The sequence below is a fragment of the Bombus affinis genome, chromosome 4, assembly GCF_024516045.1.
Source record: "Bombus affinis isolate iyBomAffi1 chromosome 4, iyBomAffi1.2, whole genome shotgun sequence".
Classification (NCBI taxonomy): domain Eukaryota; kingdom Metazoa; phylum Arthropoda; class Insecta; order Hymenoptera; family Apidae; genus Bombus; species Bombus affinis.
This window is the reverse complement of record NC_066347.1, coordinates 2,170,790-2,197,357: the sequence shown is the minus strand read 5'-3', so window position 1 is coordinate 2,197,357 and position 26,568 is coordinate 2,170,790. Positions and strand designations below refer to the sequence as shown.

Genomic DNA, 26,568 nt, shown 5'->3' with positions numbered 1-26,568 from the left:
TAGATCTTCGTTGACTCAGGTACAAAGTATTCGACCGTATACCGGTGGATACGTAGAAAACGACGGGCTTTCTTGTCTGTCTCTCGTGCAGGGACGATTAGGTGGATTTCGCCTTGAAAACATTCGACGGTGATTGTCGACGAAGTAGGAGTTAGTTTTTGCTTGTACGTATTTCCCTGAGTTTTTATTCCTTAATAAATTAATTTTATCACAAAAAGTGAAAATATGTCCTGTATATGTTTATAACGTTATCCTGGGGAACGGATAAGGAAATGGCAGAATCTTTCATAACAAGTCACGTGAAGCGCGTATGTATAACGATTCGCGAAAATCACACGTTATAATACAATCCAAAATTATCGTTCCAATTATTTTCCCGTTCCGTTATTTGATTTTCTTATGTTTGTAAATGTGATTATGTTTTATTTCATTAATCTGGACAATTAGTAATCATAAAGAGAATTGTTTCATTCATTCCTTACTTGGATCTAAATATGCTGCTCGTTCAAAGATACGTTAGTTCAATTACCAAAAATGTCTCTCATAGAAATGATTTTGTCCTTAAGTTAAAATTGCGCGTTTGTTTTACCCTTGTTCTTGTAGTAGTACCTATCTTTTTGTTTACGCGTATTCAATCATTTTGTAACATTTCAGAGGAAATATGTAGTAACACATTGCATCTTGTCATACATAATATCGTTTAACAATTTCATACCATATGGTATCATCATCATAACTCTATACCTACTCTTTATTATATATTAATCCCAAAAATCCAATAAATCTTCAAAAATTCAACAAATACTCCGCCACGGTCTACCGAATACATTCACCTTTCATCTATTCATTTTTCTCCTACGCTATTTAATTCATGAACCATCATTCTCCTAATGAAACAAGCAAAAGAAACCTTCTGAACTGTAACCCCGTGACTCTGACGTGGCTACCGTCCACCAACCCCCTGCACATAATCCTTGGCGAAGGAGGTGTCAGCGACTTCTTGAAATTCCATCGGTGAATCTCGAAACGAGGCGACTCGGCGCGGTCGCGTCGATTTCCACTGTTGACATACGAGCGGTAAAGAGGGGTTAACGGTTAGGGAATGATTAATAAAGATGCGCGGGCACGCGTTCCACCGGATATAAGGCCCACACAGATGCACGATGGACGTGTGTGTACGCGAGTACATAGGAACGCGCCCCTCTATCGGCTGCTTCTCGCCAACTACAGAAGAAAACACGGCGTAGGGCCGCGGTAGGTGAGCCGGTGTGCGCCCGTCGGGACGCGTGCGCTCGTGTATCCTCGAGGAATACGTACGCACACACTTTGGCCAGAAGGAGCAACAATATGAGGAAGAAGAGGCGAAGAAGAAGAAGACGAAGAAGACGACGAAGAAGAAGCAAAAGGAGGAGGAGGACGCGCGTCCACGTGCATAACTCGGACATAAAACAGGCTCGCTCGCGCAAACCACGGCTCCGTGCTGGGGTACGGATGGGCTAACGGATGGACGGACAGACGGACGGATCGACACACAGCACGCGCGCATGAATATGTAGGATGTCTGGAAAAAAAGACGAGGAAAAGTGGGGGCGGCAAACACTCGACGCGCATAGTAATCGAAGCCGCGTCATGCCAATAACATCGCGCGCCTAATGTTCGATCGATCGATCGGCTCCGACTCTCCACCACAGGGTTTTCCTTGGTTCTGCGGGCGCGCGCGCGCGCGCGACAAAGATAAGCTTGGCGCGCGCCACGACATGCAGCTGATTTACGCGTTTCTCTCGCGCGTGAAATGATAGAAAAGAGGGAAAGAGGGAGAGTAACGGCGAAGAGAGAAGAAAGAGATAAAGAGGCAGAAGAAATTGATAGGGATGGAGGATCGAGACGAAGAAAAAGGAGCGGTTGATGGAGGGGTGGAAGAAGAGGAGACGCGTGTGCCGCGTACGAAGACACGCGCGAATGGCCGTGGTGAAACGGGCGCGGGTAGGTGGCTTACACACGAGCGGAGTTTACAATTTTCTGCACGACGCTCGTTCGAATGCCTGTAACGTTGCGGATGCCAATTGCCGATAATTCAAGGTGTACCTACCCACGATATAACGCGCGGCCGCAGACGCTGACAGATTGCTGGGTACCGGGACAAGCCCTCTCGATCAGCACCGGCCCTCTTTTAGGCGCGCCACGTTTTGGCGCGGTACGGATACCAGCGCATTTCGAACGATGCGACTGCGATTCGAGCGAAACTATGGTCACGCTGGATCCGTATTCAGAATTGATATTCCGATGAATTTAATACGTCAATGTAATCAAATATGTATGTAGATTTTTACGAGTATACGCATTGTAGTCTTGCGGTGTTTCATTCGTCAGAATGTCACTTTGTCTGAATACGCATCCACTGTAACCATGGCCTAAAGCTTTCATCGGGGCTTTAAACGTTTATTGCCCAAGCCATATTCGATCATATGAATTGCTTCATAATGAAAATGCTGTCCTCGACAACTGTCCCTGACTCGGTTGTTCTTTTATATTTTTGTAACCAATAATAATTTGTTACGAGTGTTTGATAGCGCAAAGTGTGGAATGTCGAAATTAATCATGTTTATGGCAGCGAGCATCAAGAAGACGGGCTTTACCTATATCCGAGTTATCGATTAAATAAAAGGGACAGTAAAAATTTACTGCAAGCTCGCATCAGACGAATGTATTCCGTATATTGTACTGTACCGTATATTGAATAGGCTTCCAAAGAATAACCGTATGAAATATCGTAAATAAATATGTTAAGGCAACCGTACAAGACAGTCTTTATGCATAAAAGTGCAATTTGTACGTCTGTACTAAAATCAGTAAACATACACGACTGTAAAAGATTTTGAATTCTAAGTTGTGAAGTGACATTAACACCTATCAACAGCTCACGCTATAGAGGGAATGTAAATTACACGTTCCCCTAGGATTTTACCAAAGATCTATTAGCGAATATTATATTAACGAGTGTCAGCAAGTAAATTAGAAATATAATTTTATATTAAAACACGAGAAAGAAATGAGCAAAAATAAATGAATTATCTTTTCTACTAGACACGTGCGTTACTTATCGATATAAAAGGATCGCAATGATTAAAAAAAAAGTTGTATCTTTTATACATTCATCGCGAGTAACGATTGAAGAGAGAATCAATAGAAATCATTTTGTAACAAACAGCGTAAAAGCAACCTTAACGCTTTATAGATTCTCGGATAGCGAAGGTAAATTATTCATTCCACGTTTGTAATTCAAGTTTTAAACAAGTTGTTGGCGGAAAGCATCAAGACACGCGTGTCGTTTGTTTTCGAGGAGAAGCTTTAATCGAAAAATAGCGACGACGATGGAAGGTACAACCTCTTGACTTCCAATCGCGCATATGCCTTTTAATATTAATGCACTACGTTGGCACCTACGTAAGGAAGCGAGCATGCGTCGAGTCGCAACGGTGAATTTACGACGTATTAAATTGCGCTACTCGATATCTTTGTAATTTTCTCCGATGGGCATAAAACTGCGTACTTACGACCAAGGGAAATAGCCGACCCCAAGGATTTGACTCGAACTCGTGTTCCTTCACTAAGTTTAATTAAATCAGCCACCGGAATATGAATAAAGACGTAGAACCTCGATCTTTGTCCAACTTACAGTTGCTATTACAATTTCATTATCGTTTTTAGATGTTACTACACTTTTTACCACTACAAGTTAATTTGTTAATATGTATTTATCGCGTGTTTATTGTTATCTAAGATTTATTTGTTATTGCAGTACCCACGAAAAAGTATGAAATACAAAATAAGGAAAAAGTGTTTTACGTTTAACATTAAAACTACCAATCGCTAATGTGGATCTACACATATGTATATATAGTGAATCACGAAAGTAGATAAAAACTACTATTGCATACATATTATCTGTTACATAAAAGATTTCAAATTTAACGCTGCAGTGACATATGATGATTATATCGGTAAAGGGCGTAACTAATCTGGAAATGTAAATAGAAATTACGAGATTCGTTGTAAACATATATTCGATAACAAATTTGCATGCAACATGAATAGCACATACCCGTTAAGAATTAGATATGGTTCTACTGAGAATATTGAAATTTATTAATGTAACGTTTAAGCACTTTCGTAATGTTTGCGAAATGTAATGTAAAGATCTTTTATGTACATGTTAATATTTGTTTCAAATTATAACAATATAATCACGATAGTCGTGTCTCACAACAATGGTAACGAAATTTAAGAATTTTTCGTATAGGACAGGCAACATATTTATGATATATTCACGATATATTAAAAAATGTCTACAAGTATTCGAATACTTTCATGAATTCGTATGTGATGAAAGCTAACATCAATTTCTTTGATAGTACCACTATATTTGTAATTGGTACACTTGTAATTTTACAATATATTTTCATTGAACTTTCACTTCTTTTCCCTGTTTGTAATTATCTTGCATTTTTTCGTTGAATGATTTATAATATACATATATTTTTCATTTGAAACGAAGGTGCCTTTTAATAAAATAAACGGAAGTAAACGAAAACTTTTCGTGACAAAGAAAATTCGCGATTATCGCCTGCGTTTTCTCTGCCAGTTCGTACCTCCATTCGCGTTGAACACGTGACGAGTAATTAAATTAATAATAACAGCGGCACACGAAGAGACTTTTCCGACTTTCTTATTCCCAGAACTGTCTGGGAATAAGACCCCTTCCCAAGTGAAAAAGGTTTTTCTACAGCTTCGTTGACGCTTCTGTCTTTATTCGGAACGCGCTTCTTCGCTTTATTAATAATTCATTAACCCACTTTATTAAGCGTCATTCGATCGTCAAGTCGAACAATGGAAATATCAGCGGCTTTCTGTCCGAGTTTATTTGTTTATTTATTTGTTTATACGCGTATAATCTATGAGATTGTGATTTCAACTTTTCTCTTTGATCCGTTATCTCGAAAGTAATTAATTATGCCTTTATTGCGGTATGCAGGAAGGATTGGAACGTTCGATACAAAGGCAACGCCTTTCTAAATTCTTTCTCTATATGTCTCAGAATGTTCTCAAACGAATTAATACCAATTTAATGATTTATTATTATATCTAATGATTCATCGAATTCAATCGAGTCTTTAACGATTTCCTACGCGAAACAGTTTTATTCTTATAATTAAAAAGAGATACGAGAAATTGTTTGCTAAAAATGAAAACTTGAATATCTTGGCGCCCACATACTATGAGCGCCGATGAAGCCTTACAGAAAATTAGTAATTGTTAAAATATTGAAAGGCTTTAAATGCGCGAATTTTCAAATATAAAAAAATACTTTGTTGCTATTTCATATAGAAAATTATAGAAAAATAATTTGGAAAATTAGCTTAATGTGTTTTATATCTTTCACTTGCGAAAAGAAATTATAACATATGTAGAATATATAAGTGAATTAAATATTTAGAAATTGCAATAATTAGTTATTTTACTTGTTGTATAGCACAATTTCTAAAATACCGTAGCATAATACTAAATGTTCCATATATAAAAGAGACACAAACTAATGGCTAAAATACTCAGGTTATAAAGATAATAAGAGAATAAAATAAAAAATGGCATAGTTTGCAAACAGACGGCCTATCTATTCAGCTTACGTTGATACTTCATACCTTAGTAATATAAATCCATTCGAAAACATTTGTCTGTATATTGAAAAATATAGGTACCTTTGTTGCCAAATGGCAACACCGTACATTCAAGTATTAAATGAGTAATATTTTTCCTTCAATAAAATTATTCGATAAAATGTGTCTCATTATCAGCAATAAAATAAATGTCAAAACTTGATATTGTTAGAAGAATTTTGAACACTTGAAACTTTACTTATTCGTAATGTTTTTGTTTTAAATATATTCACGATGAGATACAATTCGTGAAATATTCGTCTGGAAAAGACGAGTTTCATGTATCGAAAGCAAGAAGCTAGAAGAAAATTTTCCGAACGTCGAACGTGAACTTACCGAGCATCTTGCTGAGATCGGCGTTGTGGAGATCAGGATTCTCGTCGGCCAATTTCTTGCGCTCGACCTTTGCCCAGACCATGAACGCGTTCATCGGGCGACGTATCCGTTGCTCCTTCAGGCTCCTCTGGGCCGTGCTGCCTGGATGGCACATCTTCACTCCCGCGGGAATCGGCGAGATGCCTTGTTGATACTCCAGCGACGGACCGGAAGCCAGCCAGGACATGTCCTCGAGTCGCTGTTGCACTGGACCGCTCAACATTCCTGGTATCTGAAAATCCATTTCCCATTTTTCATGTTCGATTTGTATTTTTTAACCTTCAGTATCGAACCTTCAACTCGTGGTCTTTCATTCTCGATCTTGGATCGGTAGTCATTGATTCTCGATTACCGATATTACTTGTACTATTTTATAATTGTGATATTTGCGTAAGTTCGTATTTTTATAAATATAGCTGAGGAAGGTAAAAGGAAATGTATACAGAGACTTGTTTCATCTATTAAGCAAATACTATAACGAATACTATGATTTTGATACTTTGCGTAATTTTACACGAATATTATGTGCATTCTGTGTATTTTTAAATTTTCCAAATCTAATTACAACGATTACGCTATTCTGAATACTTTATACATTTTTACATATGTATATATCTTGCATATCTGCAACTTTAAATTTCGATGCATGTGCATAAAAATCTGCCGACTATTAATTAATAATTCTATCGATACTCGATTCTTGATCCTCGCTCGTATTTTGGATCTAGGTTGCCAATTTTCAAATTATTGTTTACCAATTCCACCTTTCAAATTTAATTCCAACTCCTCTATGCCATTCTTCAGTTAAGGACCAGAATTTCCTGATTTCAATCTGAACGTGCAATCAGTCGGAGAATCAACGAAAATGATCCATGGATCGATTCTTCCCGATAATTACGCGCTTATTAACGAAAACGGGTGAAAGTCGCGCTCGATATTTTCCGATTCCATTAATACGTAATTACTGGGAGATATTAATCGGGCAGCTAATGAACGCCACTCGAACGCGGTGTACCTGGTATTGTTGCCGAGTAAAAGCTGTTGTTCAAAGGTTGCCAGACTCTCGTTAGAATCGGCATTGTAATATAATGAAAATGAATAATGCACGCAACCGGGCGATAATAACGGCTGATAACTTAATGAACGTAGGATACGGTGATAAATATTGAGCCTTCGTGAGACCATATGATGTCTGTGTTACAATTGCTAGGTCGCTATAAGAAGGCAGAAAAATAAGAGAAACGTAGCATAAATAAGAGATGGATACGAAATTTAAGAATATTCAAGTCTCTATTTTCTGAAAATGTCTTAATTCTAATATCAGAATACACGATCACCGCTTAACTCTTTAGAAATCAAGTATATAACTAATACCGATGGAGTTCACCGACTTGACTTTTGTGCAACTCCTATTGTAACAAATACATTGTTGTACGAATCGATATACGACGTACGTATATTATAAATTGTTAATATTTCTTTAAAAATCGTAACTGATATGAATTTTTTTCGTTTAAATCAATCGAACAAAATGTAGATAGATACAAATCATCTTTTATAACTTCAGGTTGAGTAAAACAGGTAAAACAATTCCGAATGGTTACGGTCGAGACTATTTCCTTTTCGTATCATTTCTCTTCGAGTTACGAGTAAAGCCAGCTCCACACGTCCTTTGTATTCCGAATGCCAAATATTCATTGTTTCATTCGCAATTACATATCGTTGATTTACCGGGATAACGACACGTTACAAAGTATGTCAATTTTGAAATATCTGCAAATTTAATTCAAAAACAGAGCTGTAGGTATTGTTCTAGTAATATACTTGTTATAATTCCTTAACAAGAACAATGTCTTGACTCAAAGAACATTACGTACGTTGTAGAACAAAGAAATTTTCCCATTTCTAACTGGTGAAATAATTAACTAATTACTCGAACCGATTTATTTCAAGCCGACTTGCTGAAAAATCTAGTTTTTTCAACTGTGTCATGCTTTTACGAAATCGTAATGTATATCGATATAGCATTATTTAATTAATAAACGCACATCGCTTACGTACATTGGTAGTTGTACACGAATATTTAGCGAGCAATTCATACGTCATTTAATGACGTATGTTTAATATTCAATGAAATAATGAATAATGCTAAATGTTTGGAAATATCTATGCCACGTGTATTTAAAGTATACGTGTGCTGTATACGCACAGTGGCATGTGCATAGTGTACACTTTTTGTAATCCACTTTTTCAGATATATTAAAATTAACGATTTCGAAGGTGTGTCATAAACCAACCATAAACGTATATCCATTTCTTTCCATCATGCTACTGTAATCTTAATTATACATGTATGTACATAGATACAATATATTTAAGTGCACGTTAAAACTTCTGGTGTGAATATACGAACGTATCATTTACAAGTAATATATTTAGAGGAATATTAAGGTTTGGCAGTTATAACGTTAGCATATGCGTCAAACCATAAACCGTGGTGTGAAGCCGGCTTAACCCGAGGAACGCTATAAAATAGTGAGAACGTAGGTGTGCGCGTGTCACGTTCGAGGTGAAACAGCGTTCCGTAAATGAAAAATATGCGAGCCTATTTCCAAAGGAACGGTCTCTCCTGTCTGTGCTGGATCGACCGAACCTAAACGTACCGAAATGATTTGGGTGTCAATGGGCATGGAACTGTCGTTGCCGTCGATGTTCGACTCGATGTCGTAGGCCCTCGACGTAGGAGTCGCATAAAGCGAGGAATGAAGTGCCAAGAGTCCAGGGGATCCGCCATAACTGCTGACCGGTGGTGGTGTCACCTCACCCCTGTCATAATTATCCAGCATCCTATAAATCCAAATGCGAATTTATTAATCATTAGTACCGTTTATAACATACACGAGCGGCTTTTGATTAACGGTAAAATCGCTACGCATCCGGCGCGAGTTCGCGCGCAATAGTACCGATGAAATAACGCGGTCGTGTATCGTTTCGCTTCAACGAATGACTTGTTTGTCATGTGAACATGCACATCACGGTATACAGGCTGCTTTTCTCCGATAAATCTCGATGTTGAAAGCGACCGGGAATTATTTTAGATCGATAAACTTCTTTTATGGACCGTGTAAAACTCGGCGCGGTCGTGTGATGCGGCGTCGTATAGATTTTGATTTTAGAGTACCTTAGGCAATAACATACATGGAAAAATGCTATGCATACAAAAATTTAAATTACATTCTTTTTTTACTCTTATGACTAGACTGCGGACGTTTATGCAAATTTGAATCTTTGTGCATAAAAGTAGAGAAATAAATCCTGATTCGAGATTTGTTTTATCGTTTAAATATCACATGATAGATGCTTTACTTGCTATGCTTATTATATATTTCACATATTTTTTCATATTACATACATGCATATATGTACTTATGCATAATAATTTCGTATTCATGTACTTTTTGTTATGTACCTTTGTATGTATGTATATTTTTTGTATACATAAATTCTAAACATAAATGCATACATAAAATGTATACATGTATACATAATGTACAAATGTATACATAAATGCATAAACATCAAGATTATTTTCTATTAATTATTAAATCATTTCAGTTTGGTTATGTTCTATAGTTTTTATTATTACCATTTCTGATTTATTCTTTTATTATTTCGTTCTTGGCAAAACTACTGTTGTCAACTGTCATTTTCATTTCTAAATTATTTCTAAAGATACAAATTTGAGAAAGATTGAGGAAATGATAAAGCTTCGATCAAGAGAGTTTATGAATTTTGCAAAAGAGGTAAATCAACAGTAGTAACTGAAAATATTAATTCGACGTATTTGCAAGCTGTAAATATAAAGGCATATCAAACAGAATCTCCGATGTAGAATATATTTCTCTAATTTCTTTCTTGAATATAGTTTATAATTTACGGATTATGGAATAATTTCGTTTCTTTCACTAGACTCGACAGTTAGCTTTCCGAATTCTAATTGCACAGTGATTCACCGGTACATGCGATTCACGGTATAATGCGAGACTTTAAACTTAGAATCAATTATGCGTATAGAACGCTATATAAAAGAATAGTTAATATATCGTATTAATAATAAAACAGTAATAAGCATAATGTATTAGAAATAAATAAGAAAAGCAATCGCAGCTAGTTATAATACGCCTTGTAGAAGCACCTGCTACCGCGTTATAGATTCGAATTTCTTGCTAATTTCGATGAATTAATAATACTTCTCACGTCATTAAATTATAATTGAAGTGTTGACCCAGGAAGAAACGAGTACAAGTGCAAAGGAAGCGGTAATTAAAACTTCATTCCAGAAAACGCGAGTCCATCTCAACTTGGGATCAAAAGCAGCACGAATCTGAATGAGGAATATTCACTCGGCTTTCTTTATCGGTAAACAATGCGACCGATCTTTTCCACGGGCATCTCTCCTCATTAAACATTGTACCAATTACCTTCTTCGATCTCTACCTCTAAACTCTTTTGCCGCGATAACTAAATTTGATTAAATGCACCGCGGTGCGTTCCAAAGTACAGAAGAAATACGTGGAACAAAAAAGTAAAGTAACTCAAGGGAAAATGTAAAAACGAAGATAAAAACGACTGACGCAAGGAAAAGATACGAAGTCCACAGTGTGAAAAGTACAAGTCATACTTCTCGCTGTTTTTAAAAAACGAGTCGACCAATTCCATATAGAAATTGTTTTTCCATTTGATTTTGCGATTAAATATGCATCTTGGCCAGCTCCTTCAACATTTAAGAATATTAGTATATTTACAAATATCGATACTTAACATTAATTGTAATATTAATTACGCGTATCTATCGTCTTCGATTATTTCGTATTAAAATACCTCTTTTTAATCATCGAGCGATGTGAAAGCTAGAAAAATAGTAAACTTATTCATATTCTGGCGTGTGCTCTTCATATGTCGTATGAAAGCATACAGAGAACAAAATGTAAATGTAACAAGAAACAAAAACGAAGAAAAAATGAAAGAAAAACTGTGCCGAGAGACCGAAAGGAAACATCGCCGATTCTTTACAATTCACGTTTTACCTTTCGCTGGAAACTGTATAGATTGAATTTTTCCATTCATCTTCCTAATTTCATACCAGAAAACATCCAAGTACACGCAGTCAATAATCACTAATGTGTGCAAAGCGAAAGAACCGAGAAAAAGAAAAGACGAAGATCAATAAATATTAGCCAATCTAATAGCCAATATCCAACATCGTATCACATATTAATCATTCGTAAAAGACATGCGAAGATACGGAAGACGACTATAAAACTCGCTTAACAATCACCAAAGTCACATTCGATCCATCATGTTTCTTCCTTCCCGCGCTAAAAAACCCGACGAAACGCCGACAAATTTGTCCGCGCCAAAAGCCATGCTCATAATCGAATCACAAATCGTGCGTCGCACGCCGACTGTTCAGCTTTTTCATCATGGCTTTGTCACGCGATATAAAGTAGCCGCGTTTGGAACTGACTCCGCGGAATACATATTCCGATTAAAAGCAAAAGTCAATTATTCCGATTGTCCGGCGCGTCCGTCTCTCGTCCGTGGATAGGGGGCGAAGACAAGGACGAGTTCCGCACGACGCGGTTGGAATACCATTCTCGATCCGTTCGATACCGGGGGCAAACGAGAGCGCGGTCGCCTCGTCGGCCAAGAAAACAAGAGATCGATTCGTACACGCCGGCATTCGTATATACGCGAGGTAATTGACTTTGGCGTCTCTGTTTCGTCGTCGTGGCCGTCCACGAGGCTGAAGAGCAACTCGCTGCGGTAAGAGAAATGCCCGGTGAATCGGTTGCTCGTGCCCGTGCAGCCCGATTGATCTGTCAACCCCGTTAGGAAAAGAGTTGATCGACATGAATGAACCATTCAAGGCCACTTAATGGAATTCCCACGATTGTCCTTAAGGCATAATGCGACCGCGCTGGATATAATAGTAGCAACAGCTGTCTCCGTGCCGTGCCTACATTTATATACAGTCGGCGACGGAAATAAGTAGATTGGTAGTAGAAATAGGTATCAATGAAGTTTCCTCGTATACGGTTTCTTTAGGCAGAAATGTAAATATTCGCTCTTTAATATGTTCCATGCGACAGGATTTCTACGATTCCTACCTCTCGGGGCGAAACAAATTGAAAAGTGTCCTTTTGTTTGGTTCTTAGCTAAAGCAATGGCTAGAATATACCCTCCTCTTCGATACAATTTTTGTATCACCTAACTGACTAAATATGCACAATTTTGTTTTTAGCGGAATTTTTTTCACTATATAACAATGTATCTTCTTGTAATTCTAATATCTTATGTTTTTAATACAATAAGACAAAAGTGGAGAAAAGCAAGCAGTTTTATAAACAACGAAAATCTGATCGTATCTATGAGTACAAAAATTCTTCTATCGAGTGCGACTCACTACTGATTAATCTACGTACTATAAGGGTGTATAATAGATATAAACCAAATATATAACGTTATTACTAATTCGATTAAACTTCATCGATAATCACTTCCACTACCTGTCCACTTATTTCTGCCCCCGACTGTACATAGGTATGTTTATATACATATAAATACGTATTAATAGATATTCGTTCATTTATACAATACGATACGCTAAAGCTGCCTGCACATGTGCGGTGTTTGTCCCTTATGCGTGTTTAGATGTATTCGCATCTGTGTATAAATTTAAAAAAGCACGTAATACATACGTGAGCGCATGCATATATGTATATGGACACGCGAGTGTTCCACATAATGGCCATTGTTTCATTCGGTCCGCGAGAGATGCTGAGACGGGGGCAAAAACGTAGCGGCATTTTCATTCAATAAAGTTCGCCGGCTAGTAGAGACGGTTTTTGCTAGTATTCCTCTCGGCCACGGCACACGCTTCCCCCGGCTGATTCTGCTCGAAACGCGCGCCACGCCGCAGCTACTGTTCCCAACGGGTTGAATCATATAGCATCGATAAACGAGATCGATACGAGGTGTCGTTTAATAACGCGTCGCAAGGAGACCAACGATCGATGTCCCGGAGAGGGGTCATTTTGGCGTGGGACGCCAAGTCAACGACCGAGGTCTTATTTTCGCTCTATTCGTATCTTTCTCCTTGTTCTCTTATTTTCAGTCATTTTTTGTTTTCCGAAGAAAGAAATTTTGAAGTTAGTTCATGACACGGATCCAACAATTTCGTCGATTCTTTTGTCACGATGTCACTTTGGTGACTGAAGAGTTGTATCTTTGTTTTTATATTTTGTGCATAATACGAAATATTCAGATGGTTGGATATTTTTATGGCCAAGGTGAAACAATGTGTTGAACGGTGTCGCAAAGGTGAACAGTGAACAACCTGCTAAGTGTAAAGATATAAGCCTTTTAAAAATGAGTAATAAATCCACGAAGTTATGTAAGAAACAGTACGACCAATGTTGGAAAAAAACATTTTTGAAATGTTCGACAGGATGGTAAAAATATTTTTCTAATTAAAAAAGCAAATAAGAAGACAGTTTTAGTGATATGAGAATGATAATAAATTACTCTTCTGTCTTTTTCTTTCTTTAATCCTCGTTCGCAGTACACATAATTTTACGATGAAAATGTAGAATATCTATTCGAAACCTTATTTATTCTTCTCCTGTTTAATTATGTTCCTTTTCTTGGTATGATTTATAAAAATATGTGCAACGGGATTTCTCTTCGGTAGCCATACAAATCTGACGAATGAACGATGCGTAAAAAAAAATAAATTATTGCTCAATAATGAATATATTTCGCCTTTGATCGTGTAAAGTGTTTCCTTCTTCAACAGCTAGTTAAAAGACATAAATAACATGCTAAAATTAAGCTACATTTCTATACGATTAATCTAAGCGTACACTATCTACACGATTCTTGTCTCAATATCCACTGAACAGATGTTCAATATCTAAATAAAATTTATTTCCCACGGGTCAATTTCAAAGCTGCCAAGGTGCCTCGTATATCACAAAAGCAAGGTGTAACTATTAAATCCGTGATAATAAAGTCATTCGTTTTTATGTATTTTCTATATGATATAACTATGTACGACTATTTCTGTAAGTTTTTAGCTTTCTTCGTAATGTTCGAAACAGAGGTGATTCCAGATACTTCAGGCACGAAAACTTAGAAAAGTTCCAAGAAACATGGACAAGGTTTCTTTGTATATATAGCTATATAGTATATATAATTTCTTGCATTATTTTCGATCCAACCATGTTTTTCTCTCGATAAGCAGTTTTCAAAGTTCGATACAAATATTTTGTAGAAAGTTTTTCTTAACTCTACTATTATCCTCGACTTCTTTTCACATATAACAATCGCAATAACGATCCTTTCGTATTTCTTTCGAGTTTGAACAATTTTCTACCGACTCGGTCAAAAATGATACAAGGAACGCGGCAGAATTAAAGCAATAAAACTCCTCTTCGTCGTAATTATAAATTAGAATAGAAAAAAATCAGGGACCGTTTCGAGATTAATTGAAAAAATATATAACGAAAGAAAGGTGACATAATTAATGATACAAAAGAGAAATATCTAATTAAAAAAGGCTTCCAAATTCGTTCAAGATTCCACAGTTGAAGGGAATACTCGTACACATAATAATTTTACTGCAGCAAGAAAGAAAGTAACGTAGAAGCACTGCAACAATAAAGCAAGCTCATAATTAAAAGTATTACCAAGGCTTGTAAAAAAGAAGGTTGAATTTCAAGTAGGACGTACGCCAGCAACGAAAAACTGCAAAAACTCACGGTCAAGATTCCTCAGGTTCAAGCCGCGTCGGTGCAGCTGCACCACCCACGCATATGATAGATACGCCACTGCCTTCAGCATTGTTTCTTTAATGATTCATATAGGGTGATTGTACCAAGAGTAGAGGAAGCAGTTTCCAACTGCAAATGCAATGAGCCTGTGTCGTATCGGAAATATTAATCCTGTCGGTGTCGTCGAAGGCCTCCGTGTAAACGTGAATCGCACATTTTAATGGTGATTATAATATGCAGACGACTTTCGTTCTTTTAAATTGCAAATAGCAGCTTTCGCTGGGCTGACACGAGATTTCGTCTGAATGAAGTTTCTTGATTAAATACCTCGGTGATTCCTCTTGTCGGCCGACAAGAAACAAATAGTTCAGCAGCTCTTCGCGGTTATAATGGTCTATGAATTCTTTGTGTGTCAGATCATTGCATTGTTAGAGCGCGTGCGATGAAACAGGTGTCGAAACGAGATAAAATGGAATTAATGACTGTATGTAATTGTATTGAACAATTGTGTATTATACCTATTATTAGAGGATTGAACTTGGTAACAGACATTTAGGGGAATCTATTCCTAAAATCTGTATATTAACGTTGCATTTGCAGATGTTTGGTTTCGCTTGTTCTAGATGCTTTGATTAGATGAAGATTATGTCTTTAAAACGTGTCACGAAGTGAGTAGAAGAATTGTGGAACAAAAACTTCTCTACGCGACTAATTTGTAAGCGAGATAGATGTCTGAAGTTTTACAATATCAATAAGCAGCATCAGTCGCTTCTCACGCGTCTTTATCATTAAATTCTTCCTTTTTATTTTCTTATCCGTGAAAGTGCCCCCACTGTCGAAGTTCGGTGTAATTCTTTACCTTTAACGAGCTTAAACCTAAATTACCAATATGCTGAAGGTTACACTAACTCATCTTATTCGAAAATAATTTCTTTTTTAAACAATTCTTCTATTCTACCAATTCCAAATCTAAATCTTCACTTACTATCGATTGAAGTTGAACTAACCGAACCAGCTGATACTAATTTGACGAAAACTTGTTCTTTTTAGAAAATAGTCCATCCATCCCATCGACGCTGAATTTAAATATTACGCTCTTAATCTTCTAACTAATTTAACTTAATCTACTAAATTTAATTTACTAAAGATCATCCAGCTAATACCAAAACGACGAAAACTTTTCTTCTTAAAAATCTTTCCCGATTTTCCCAACCACGAAGTGAGCCACAATCTTTAGAGCTTCGCCTTCAACCTAATATACAGATAGAGTTTATCCAATTTCATCGAATCGATACTCACACAACAAAACGACTTAACGGACGAAATACTCGCTTCTATCGTATTTGTAAATCCAAAGAACTTTCTGCAAACAAAATTTCCTTCTTACAAAATATTCCTCCATTCTACTAACCACGAACTCATCCATAAACCATAAGCCTTCATCTTCAATCTAATAAAGTTACTTTAACCTTACCTACTCGCCGGAGATCTTTTCTTCGAGCGTAATTACAGAGCCAAAGAACTATGTCCGAAGAAAATTTTCTTCTTAAAAGTATTCCACGATTCTAATAATTTGATCAGAATCCTTGAAGCTTCACCTTCAACCTACCAAAGTTACTCTGACTTTACCGATACTTACACGACAGAAATCTTTCCTTCGTAAACTTAACCATAAACCATAAAGCTTCACGTTCGAGCTACTAAAGTTTCTCTAACCTTACCGATACTTACTCGACAGAACTCTTCCCTTCGAGCGTAATTATATATCCAACAAACTTCTTTTCTGACCAGTATGTCACCCGGAGGAATTACGAGCCGCGCCGGTCGAGCCAGATATTTGTCCGGGCGCAAAAGTCGAGCAAAAGGCGGCCAGAAAGTGCGGCAGCGTGGCGCACGAGACAAAGGACACACGAACGTACGAAGGAACGAACGATCCTCTAAATCGGCACGTCCGTCGAGGCTCATGAATCTCGGCGAAACAGAGAAAACCCGTGTGTGCACGGTTCGGTACGCAGCACGGGCACGGACACGGGGAGTGAAGCTCGTGTGGTTAGCCGAGAGATAAAGAGAAAGAGAGACGAGAGGAACGAGGCCTCCGTCAACGACACACTTGTTGTTCCTCCGGAGTAAATTATTCCCCCCTATCGGGTCGCGGAGAAGTAGAGAAAGCTTTCGAGTCGCGGACGCCTGACGGCTGACGTAGTGGCGCATTTTATTCAAATAATCGCGACGACCGAACACACCCTTGCATTACTCGACGCAACGGCGCGCACCGGCCTCGAACGCGCCGAGCCACGGTGATCACAGCAGCTAAACGCATACCGGCCGACGTAGATACGTAATATACGTTTGTTTGCCACTCTTCTCGTCTATTGTTTACGGTTTATGGGTTCGATGATTTCCATGATACGACAATATTTTTTTCGGAGGATTTTTCATCGAAATATTTCAAGGAATTTCACGTATAAACTGGGCGAACTTGCTGCTTAGCCTCGCGGTTATCGATCTTTCAAATCGCGAATCTTTCTCCAAATTCGCAAACTGTGAAAACAATTGAATAAAATTTATGCAATAGTATTTAACAATGATAAATTTAAATGAAGTCACATGACGTTCGAGTATATACAATAAATGGTTGTACCCTGAAAAAAATTGGGAAAGTAGGAAAGTCCATTGTGTTAGGTTTTCTTGTTAAAGTTGGCAATGTTAGAGCGTTTGTAACGTTTAAGCTATATTTTTGATACATAATTATTACACATTGATACATAATTATTTGCAGACTAAATAAAAAAGTAATGAAGTGCATTTTTCAAATTAGTGCGAAATTATTGCACACGTCGCTTAAAATGGATAATATTGGCATCAAATGCTTGTATTACGGATCAATTAGTTATCAATTAAAAACTGGACATCTTAGTGAGTGGTAACAGGCAATTCTATGTTCATAAACGCCAGTAAACACTTGCAATAAGTTCGCAAATACTTAGAATTACAAAGTAATGTCATATGTTTATTCGGTTTAAAAAAAGCTAAATTAATCTCAAGATTCTGATATAGATTAACGTTGAAAATTTTCACGGTATTATCAAGATTCTGACGTTAATCTAACAAAATATCGTATTTTGCGTTTACGTATAGTATTCCATGTTCCGCCAAGATGAATTCAACGAGATAAGTGACGAACAAGCAAGATTCGGTAGATTCAACTAACTTTTATCACGACTTACACCGAAACTATAACATTCATTAGCACCAACAAATTCGTGATAACAGCGTGACAAGATCAGTATGTTCGCACGATCCTCATATTCATCGTTTCACGTTCAAAGAAAGAGAAAAACGTTGAAAGACTATCTTCCGAGATCAATGAAAGATTTCTTAATTCTCAAAATCCTTGATCAGCATATTAAAACAAACAAACTAAAACTTCCAAAAGCCATCTATTCTATTATTCGAAAAGCTCTTTATCGCGAGGCTATGCGATTTCTAAACTATAGACCAGAGAAACAAGGTTCTCATAAGTCGACAAACAGCTACTGACATTATTTCCAGTAGTAATATCTAAAATCAGCAGGCACGTCGACAACTCGTGTATTTAATTGTAAAAGAAGAAGGATACACAATCACCGCATCATTTAATATACGCGTAATTTATATACACATAATTTAAATGTACAGCTGCCAACAGTGCTAACTGCATTAAAAGGTAATAAGCACTGTTCTATTTTAGTCATTAATTTGTAGATATACGTGCGTTGATAAAATATATTGTTACCGCAAACCGACCAAAGTGGTTGGCGATAAGCACCGGTTCTAGTCATTAATTTGAATATTTTAGCAAAATATACCGTTGTTACCACAAACCAACCAAACAGTTTGAATATTTATGAGCGCCAGTGTACAATGGTGTACATCGTCAAACTACATGTTAACTCGCGACAGATCCGATACGTACACAGTAAACACATTAAACGTGTAAACTGATAAACGAAATTACAATAAAGAAAGTCAAAAGAAAGACGTAAAATAAAAATCTTAGATTTACAAAAAATGAGAAACCTGGTAAAGTGAATTAAAATCACGCTTCTCTTTTGTAAAATCATGCGTACGTATGCGCGAACGAGGTATGCAAGCTTGGAATCGTAAAGCCATCGAACATAGTAGAGACGTAAACGGAGGAGCTCGTAATTTTATAGGCCCCTGATTAAACTTTTAAATCGAATGACCAATGCGGTTCGCTTGGTAAGCGGAAGTGACGACCCAAGCCGCTCACCTCTGCACTACTAACGCTCCGGCGCGTTTCAGATTTGAGAACGAAGAAAGCGCATCCCCGAAACCTTTACGGGCTTAAGGCTGCGGAACGGACGTCGTCGCTGTTGTACCCTATATACCTTTCTTCTGACCTCAGACCGTACCGGCCATTACGTGCGACTTCCTGTGACCGGGTGAAACAGCGATCGGACATCTCTTCGGCGACCTTATGCTGTTCGTTCCATCCAAATATTTCGGTAAAAATAACTAGTTTCCTCGTAGATAACTTTACTAGCTTTCTTTCCAATTTCGCAATTTATTTCTGCAGATTCTCGTCCCAATTGCTTTTTGGGTTTAAAATTAGTTAGATTAATTTTTGGAATATTGGCGCATACATATGTATGTACTTATAGTGACGTACAAACGTATTCGATAGGTTTACAGTGGCGGACAGAAGAAATTTTATAAAATAAGAAATGTGAAAAGATACTATAATTTTACAAAGTAAAAATAAACATAATACATAGCGTAGAATACATGACTGTTATCAATGTGGTAAACAATTTTTTATACAGAAGTCACTAAAATTCATAGTGTATTTTGAACTTTCCTCTATCCGCCACTTTACAAAAACAGTTAAATTTAGTCGATCTATTTAGAATGTTAGAGAAATTTGTGCTACTTTGTGGTTCTTTTAGGTTGAAGAGCGTGTTATGCGAACAGAAGTACTATTGATAAATAAATATTATTTATTATCCCATATGTATTCATGTAAAATGCTGAAGAATTAACGCGTTGAAGAGTATGTGAAAGACTCTGTCTATAAAAGAGTTCCGCGCGTTATAATACGTGAATTTACGATTTCAAATATGATTTCAATAGATACAACGATGCAATGTCAGACTCGTATATTATTTTTGAATGTTATTTGTCTCATTTCATATTTATAAAGTGTACCAATTTATTTATATACTAACTGGAAACAAATAATTATCTTCATAAATTCATCTTTGAGGAGATTAAGTTTCTTTGGTATTTTCTCCTGTGTTTTGAACTTTGATTTCGAAACAATTAAGATACAGACAGAATTTGTCATCGAAGTGAGTAAATTAGCATCCTTGTTTCAATTTTCGTGTCAGAAATTTTTCTAAATGACGTTATTTGTTAAAGAAACGTAGGTATAATCAAATCGAACTTTCAATATTTATTCGATCTTCGATTTCAGCAAATTGAAAATCCTTTTCGATTTAACCTACATCGATGTTAATATCGTAATAATGTATAAAATATTAATTAGTATTTAATTAAAGCGTAAGTGTACGCTATATCAATGTACAAGGAGATATTCTATTCAGCTGTCAATGTTTTCGTTTCTCACTGACGTAAAAGAAAGAAATTAAATAATTATAACAAAAGCAAATTATGCAGAAACATGATTCGTCCGCGTGCGTATTTTGTCAAAGAGAAGACAGTCTCGCGAGGAATAATATCCGGCTTCCGACCAAGAACTTCGGACACCTCAATTCGTTAACTCTCACCTTCATTGTTTTCGACAAAGGCAATTTTCCTTGGCCACAAGTAAATTTTCATTCCTTAATAAATCACTGTCATTGTCTGATAACGTCAGCCTTTTAAAATTCCCTCGAAACCCGTACACACGAACGCGCCACGCCAGCTAATACAAATCGCTCATTTGCGGCCCCGCGGCTTCTGTGCCATAATTATTGTATACACGCACAAGTAATATATATATATTTGTAACAATACGATTAACCTTACATCGTTCGCGTAACACGCTAAGTTTCAGTTCTCTTTAACGCACCGCGATTCTTCGCACACCGAATGACCTCGAAATACGTTTAATATTGAAGCGATTATTAAAATTCGTTGTGCGAAGTTTTGTCTTTTCACTTTGAAATTATCGTTCCTACTTTTATTTTTAAAGTCTATTAACATTTTATCCTGTTGTTTTTAAAAACTGACGTTTAAATTGATTCTAAAGTTTAATTTAAAGAATCGATTTTCAACATTTTGATGATCTTAAAATATAGTTCTTTTCCTTATGACTGCGAGTTTGAAGTTTAAACGGGACTTCGTGAGATTTCCAGATGCCGATTTTTGAAGCTAGATTCCTGACAAAGTGCAAACGTTTCGAATTTAAATAACGTTTTCCTTTATATTTTTGACTTGCGTGTTTTTGATAATTCTTTGTACACTTTGTCTATATTTTTATACCCTTTGATAGACTTTTTCTGTTTTAGATCATCTTGTTGCGTAAAGTGCTTAATATACCTCGCACGAAACAAGTGCAGACACGTCACGATACTGTTTTCGACATGCTCGGATAACGAAAATAACATAAAATTGAATAATAAGCGTTTAATGTCAAACATTATCGATTAAGCTAATAGGCGAATAATTTTACACCTTGAAATTACCATGTGTCGAAGTTATTATATATTTCTTGCTACGGTACAGCAAACGCGAAATTCTGTTATAAGCTAAAGTTCGAGCTGCCAGACTGAAATTTTGCACGGTTTGTTAGCCACCTTCTACATACTATCGATAAATGTTGCAAGTTTGAAATAAATTAACCTTTCACATACGAGCAGACTTCTTGCAATCCCGTCATTCCTTGTTACCTTTAAATACATCATATTTACATGTATACAGCGTATATAATACAGTTTACTCCTAAATGTTCACTTCTTGTGCAAGAATTACTTCGTTTTAAATTTCCAGCCCTTTTGGAACTGATGGAATTAAGATAGTACACAGTCCAAAGATAACTTTCACATTTAGACATTTAATAATTTTAATAGTTCTTTTACAACGAACCATTACATTTTTACAATTCGTTCAAATTTGCATTATTGCCTATATTATTGCAATTAAACGATGATCTGTCTCGAGAAAATGGAAGGTGAACCTAATCTCAAACGAAAAAAAGGGCTTCGAATTGTTTTACATTAGAGTACATCTACATTAAGTTTTACATTAAGTACAGCTACATTAAACGTATAAAAATGTGAGAAATAACGTAACATAAAAATGAGATATACAGAGGATATAAAACGTATTGGCATGTTATGTTTGTTTTAACTTTCATATATTGAAATATTACAATATGTTTAAAATGTTATCTTAATTTATCTTAATTAATAAAGTATATTATCTCAAAGTTAGAACTGTAAGAATAGAGAAAAGAACATACTGAAACAGGACCTCATTAGGAAACACGAACAAGTACAAATAATTTATTTCTTCATCTTCTGTCTACTAATATCTATTGTGTTGACACGTTCCTTTAACATCGATTAAAATATTTGAGGAAAAATAAAATATACTAAACTATTCCCTCCTTATGTCATTTCCAAGAACCACTTCACTTCCTTCAAGATGATCTACTACACATATAAATTACTTCAACAAGAAGTTTATCAAATGAAATAGTCACACACACATACACAGGCAGATACAGTTGTGGTTGGAAGAAAGTATACATTTGCATATGAGTGTTAGTAACCGTGTACTAGATACGAGACTCGTTCACAAAGTAATATCCGATCATGTATAGAAGGATATAAATCGATAGGATGTGCTTGAAAGAAGGTCACTTAGCTTAATTCATACGTTGACATAAATCATACGAAATTCTGTGCTTTAACAATTAATCTTGCCACATTAATAAGTAATTGTCCATACATTCAAAACAACCATACGAAGTGAAAACCTGGCCGATGACGAAGTGCGGTCTCCCGTACTTTTACGCTTCTTGAATGCTGAAATCATTGTTCCAAAAAGAATTTACCTTCGACTTATAGCAGTTTTCCAGTAATGAACCTATGGATTTGTAAGATGATGGGTGCAGGAATTAAATACGGGCAATGAAAAAATGATAAATTCATGAAACGAGCCTGATTTCCATTTTCTTACAAAATTTAAGGAGTTTTCGAGCGGATAACGCTTCGCAAGAAACAACGACTTAAAGAATGACGTGAAACGATATGTGGACTCGCGGCGGAAGTGTGTGACAAGGATAGATACGTACGAAAACTTGTGTAAGGTTACGATAAGCGTTTAAATAGGAATGTCGATGATATTGAAAAATAACCAAGTATATAATAATATACCGAAGATATAAATAAAGAAATAAAGAGATCTTTTTAAAACGCGTTTGTATAGTTATTTAAAAACGTATTACTTGTATCATACCTTTGTATTACTTCTCAAGTACCTCGTACTTTTCGCCATATTAATAACAACCATCCAACTTAGCATATACGTTACTTCTATTCGTCGCTCTTGAAAAAGATATAATTCAGTTCTCTAAGATTACTATAAAATTACAATAAAATAATTTTTCAAGCTTTATCCATCAATCACTGTACCAAGATACTTACACAAAGTAAAATCTTTCCGCATAGATCTGGAGAACCAAAGAAAAATGATACATCTCTGCAATTAAACCACGTAATGGGAACGAAAGAACAGAGAGAACCTGAGGTGGAATTGCGATTCACGGAAACGTCGCTCAAGGAACGCGACTCGCCGCTGAAAGGAGGCGATTCCCTCGAAATTACCGTAATTGATTTTTATCCGTAATTAATACGTAGTAACCGACCAGTTGTCAAGTCACCGATCTGAGTCATCGTGATCGCAAAAATTACGGACACAATCTGACGCAGACGGATAGTCCGCGAGTCGCGTCGTGTCATCGCGGCCGGCTCTCTCGCTTATTATTTTACCTTCGTTTGCCGATCGATCGAAAGCTGTTGTTGCCCGTTTGAAATTCGGGGGAAGTCCAGGTATTGTTCGATCGCGACGCACCGAGAAGCTTCATGAATCCCGACGCGACACTGATACCGAGAAAAACCGGCACGCATCGCGTAGTTTATCGTTCACGGAATTATTGACGTTTCGTCGATATAATTGATGTTTGCGAATCGGCCTCGTTGCTTCGACGATAGGTTGTCGACCTTCGGGGATCGATGGAAATCTTGCCGTTTTTTCCACCGCCAGCCGTCGAGAAGTTGCTCGTCGATTTTCATCTTTAAGCAGTTTGCAAAGAAATTTCGAACAGGGAACGGGAAAAACCTGAATTTATTGAAAAGAGGAAATTGAATGCAGGTAGAATTTCAGAGAATTTTGACAGCGATTTCATAGATTTCAAGCATTAAACGATTGTCAGGAATACATTGGAGATAGGAAATAGCGCGTGTCATTATGAAATTACGTAAAATTTAACAGAAATTCGAGAGGAACAAGAAATATGTATTGGGGAAAACGTTTTGCGCACTGGATTCGTTTATCTCATAAATTTGTTTCTTGTACAATTACATCGATGTTTAATACTTGGAGGAAAAATATGTTTCTTACGTAAAGTAATAAAAATGATAATAACTAGATAGTTAATTAAGGAAGTTGGAGTTAGTCAGAGTGTTCAATTTCCTCGATCTGTGATCCTAAGTATTATAATTTTACATACGAGTATATATACAAACTCGAGAATATTATGTAATTTTCTTCTATTCTCTCTGTAATTGCTTGTTTAGAGATTCCATTAGCGTAAACAATATATCATCGACGTGTCGATCCTATAAATAATAATCCTTACAGTGTTCGCGCAAAACATGTCGTTGCAGCAAGTGCATTGCATAAAAAATTACGTTGCATGGAAAAAGTACTATAACATAATCAAACTTCGTATTCCGTGCACGTTTCTACATTATTATGTTTCGCCTGTTTTAACATTTATGACTTTCAACGATGAACGAGATCGAACGAATATAAAAGGAAGCTCTTTCTTAAAGGATCAAACTCACCACATCTCATTTGTCATTAAAAGTTTGACCGCTAAAGAAGAAAATCGAAACGATTCTACCGTCAAACTCGTGACACAAACTCGTGATCGCAATTGATCTAAAATATCGCGTGATTGCAAATGAAAATATATAGATAGCGAAACGAAGAAAACCTTCCAATTGATGTATGTGTGTGTATATCGAGCCAATTGGCTTGTCACTGATCGCGTAAGTACCATACGAACGACATTTCGAAGAAAAAGACGGTGGATGTTCGCTGAGACGCGTCGAGTGTGGAAGAGACGACACGTTGAAAATATACATCACTCCTTGACACTTTGAATCTAGGCTACGAGAGTTACTCGCCGGGACATGTGACTGAATATCGTGACATGGTTCGCGATCCATGCGACGGCCGCGCGAGCAACGGATGGAACCGACCGGAACAATTTTAATGAAGATGATTTTCGTCGCCAGGAAATGGCAACAGTTGAGAAGTCGATCTCGGAACCGTTTTATTTTCGTTTTTCTTCCGTTTCACCGGCTACTTTCTTCCACCGACACGCGTTTGTTCGTTTCGCTAAAAGCAAGCGATTCACAAAAATATTTCAACATTTACCATAAAAAACATTCTGAAATTTCTTTAATACCGTGTAAAAGGACACCTTTAACATTATCATATTGGCGAAATTTAAAACCAATCTGAAGCAGTAGTAGTAGTAGTGATAGTGGTATGTAATAGTATTTATTTATTGTATGAGACTTACGCCCAACAGAATATATATATACACATATAAATGTACGCATGTACGATAATACAAATCGTGTTTTAGCTTTATGCAATAGATCAACTGTTTCATAAAGATTGTGGTTTGTTACTGCTCGGCAGATTAATTTTCTTTACTTTGTTTCTGTTAAAGTGTCTGACTTGTTTTCCTATTCATTCTCCTAAGTAGCAGGATCTTAATCTCATGCATAATTTTATGCATATATCTTCTATTAGCTTTTCTCTCGGAGCAAGATAAATACTTAGAATCTCCATATTTTTTTTAAGGATAATGCTAGTCTACATTAAGATCTATATTGAGCACACTTGACTAGAATATGTTACAATGTCTCCATTTCGCGTCTACTGCACAGTTTGCAATTTAAATTGTTGTTAATGAAATATGTAATACCCTTGACGTTTACCGTCTATCCAATTCTACCTGATAATCCTAATCGGACTAGTTTCTTTTATAGGTAAAACGTATACTTAAACCTTTTTTCCTTTTAGTATATGTCTTCAAGGTATTTAAACAAGGACATTGTATATAATCAATCTGAAGTATATGGAAGTTGCAAGATATTTATTTTAAGATTTCAAATCAACCTGAAGATACATTATAGTTGTCTGATTAAATATGTTTGTGATCTCTGGAAAAAATATACCTTATATATTAATATATTCTTATGCACATAGTCACATTTGTATCAAATTTTACCAATATTACCATAAGGTAATAATGAGCATAAAATAATGGATAATGTGGTAATGGAAGGTCAAAATGAAATTTCAAAATGTTTTGTTGAGCACACATAATATATTCA

The 26,568-nt window shown here is 36.4% G+C and overlaps 1 protein-coding gene across 2 annotated transcripts in view; it reads right to left on the bottom strand.

Moving 5' to 3' along the window:
• LOC126915279 (putative transcription factor SOX-15) overlaps positions 1-26,568 on the bottom strand; it is a 69,393-nt gene that overhangs the window by 30,774 nt on the left and 12,051 nt on the right. For both annotated transcript variants that reach the window (XM_050719820.1, XM_050719822.1), the window contains exons 3-4: positions 8,753-8,936; positions 6,051-6,321 (exon numbers count right to left, since the gene is read on the bottom strand). In XM_050719820.1, coding sequence (XP_050575777.1) covers positions 6,051-6,321; positions 8,753-8,936 — 455 coding nt within the window. The remainder of the gene's footprint in view (positions 1-6,050; positions 6,322-8,752; positions 8,937-26,568) is intronic.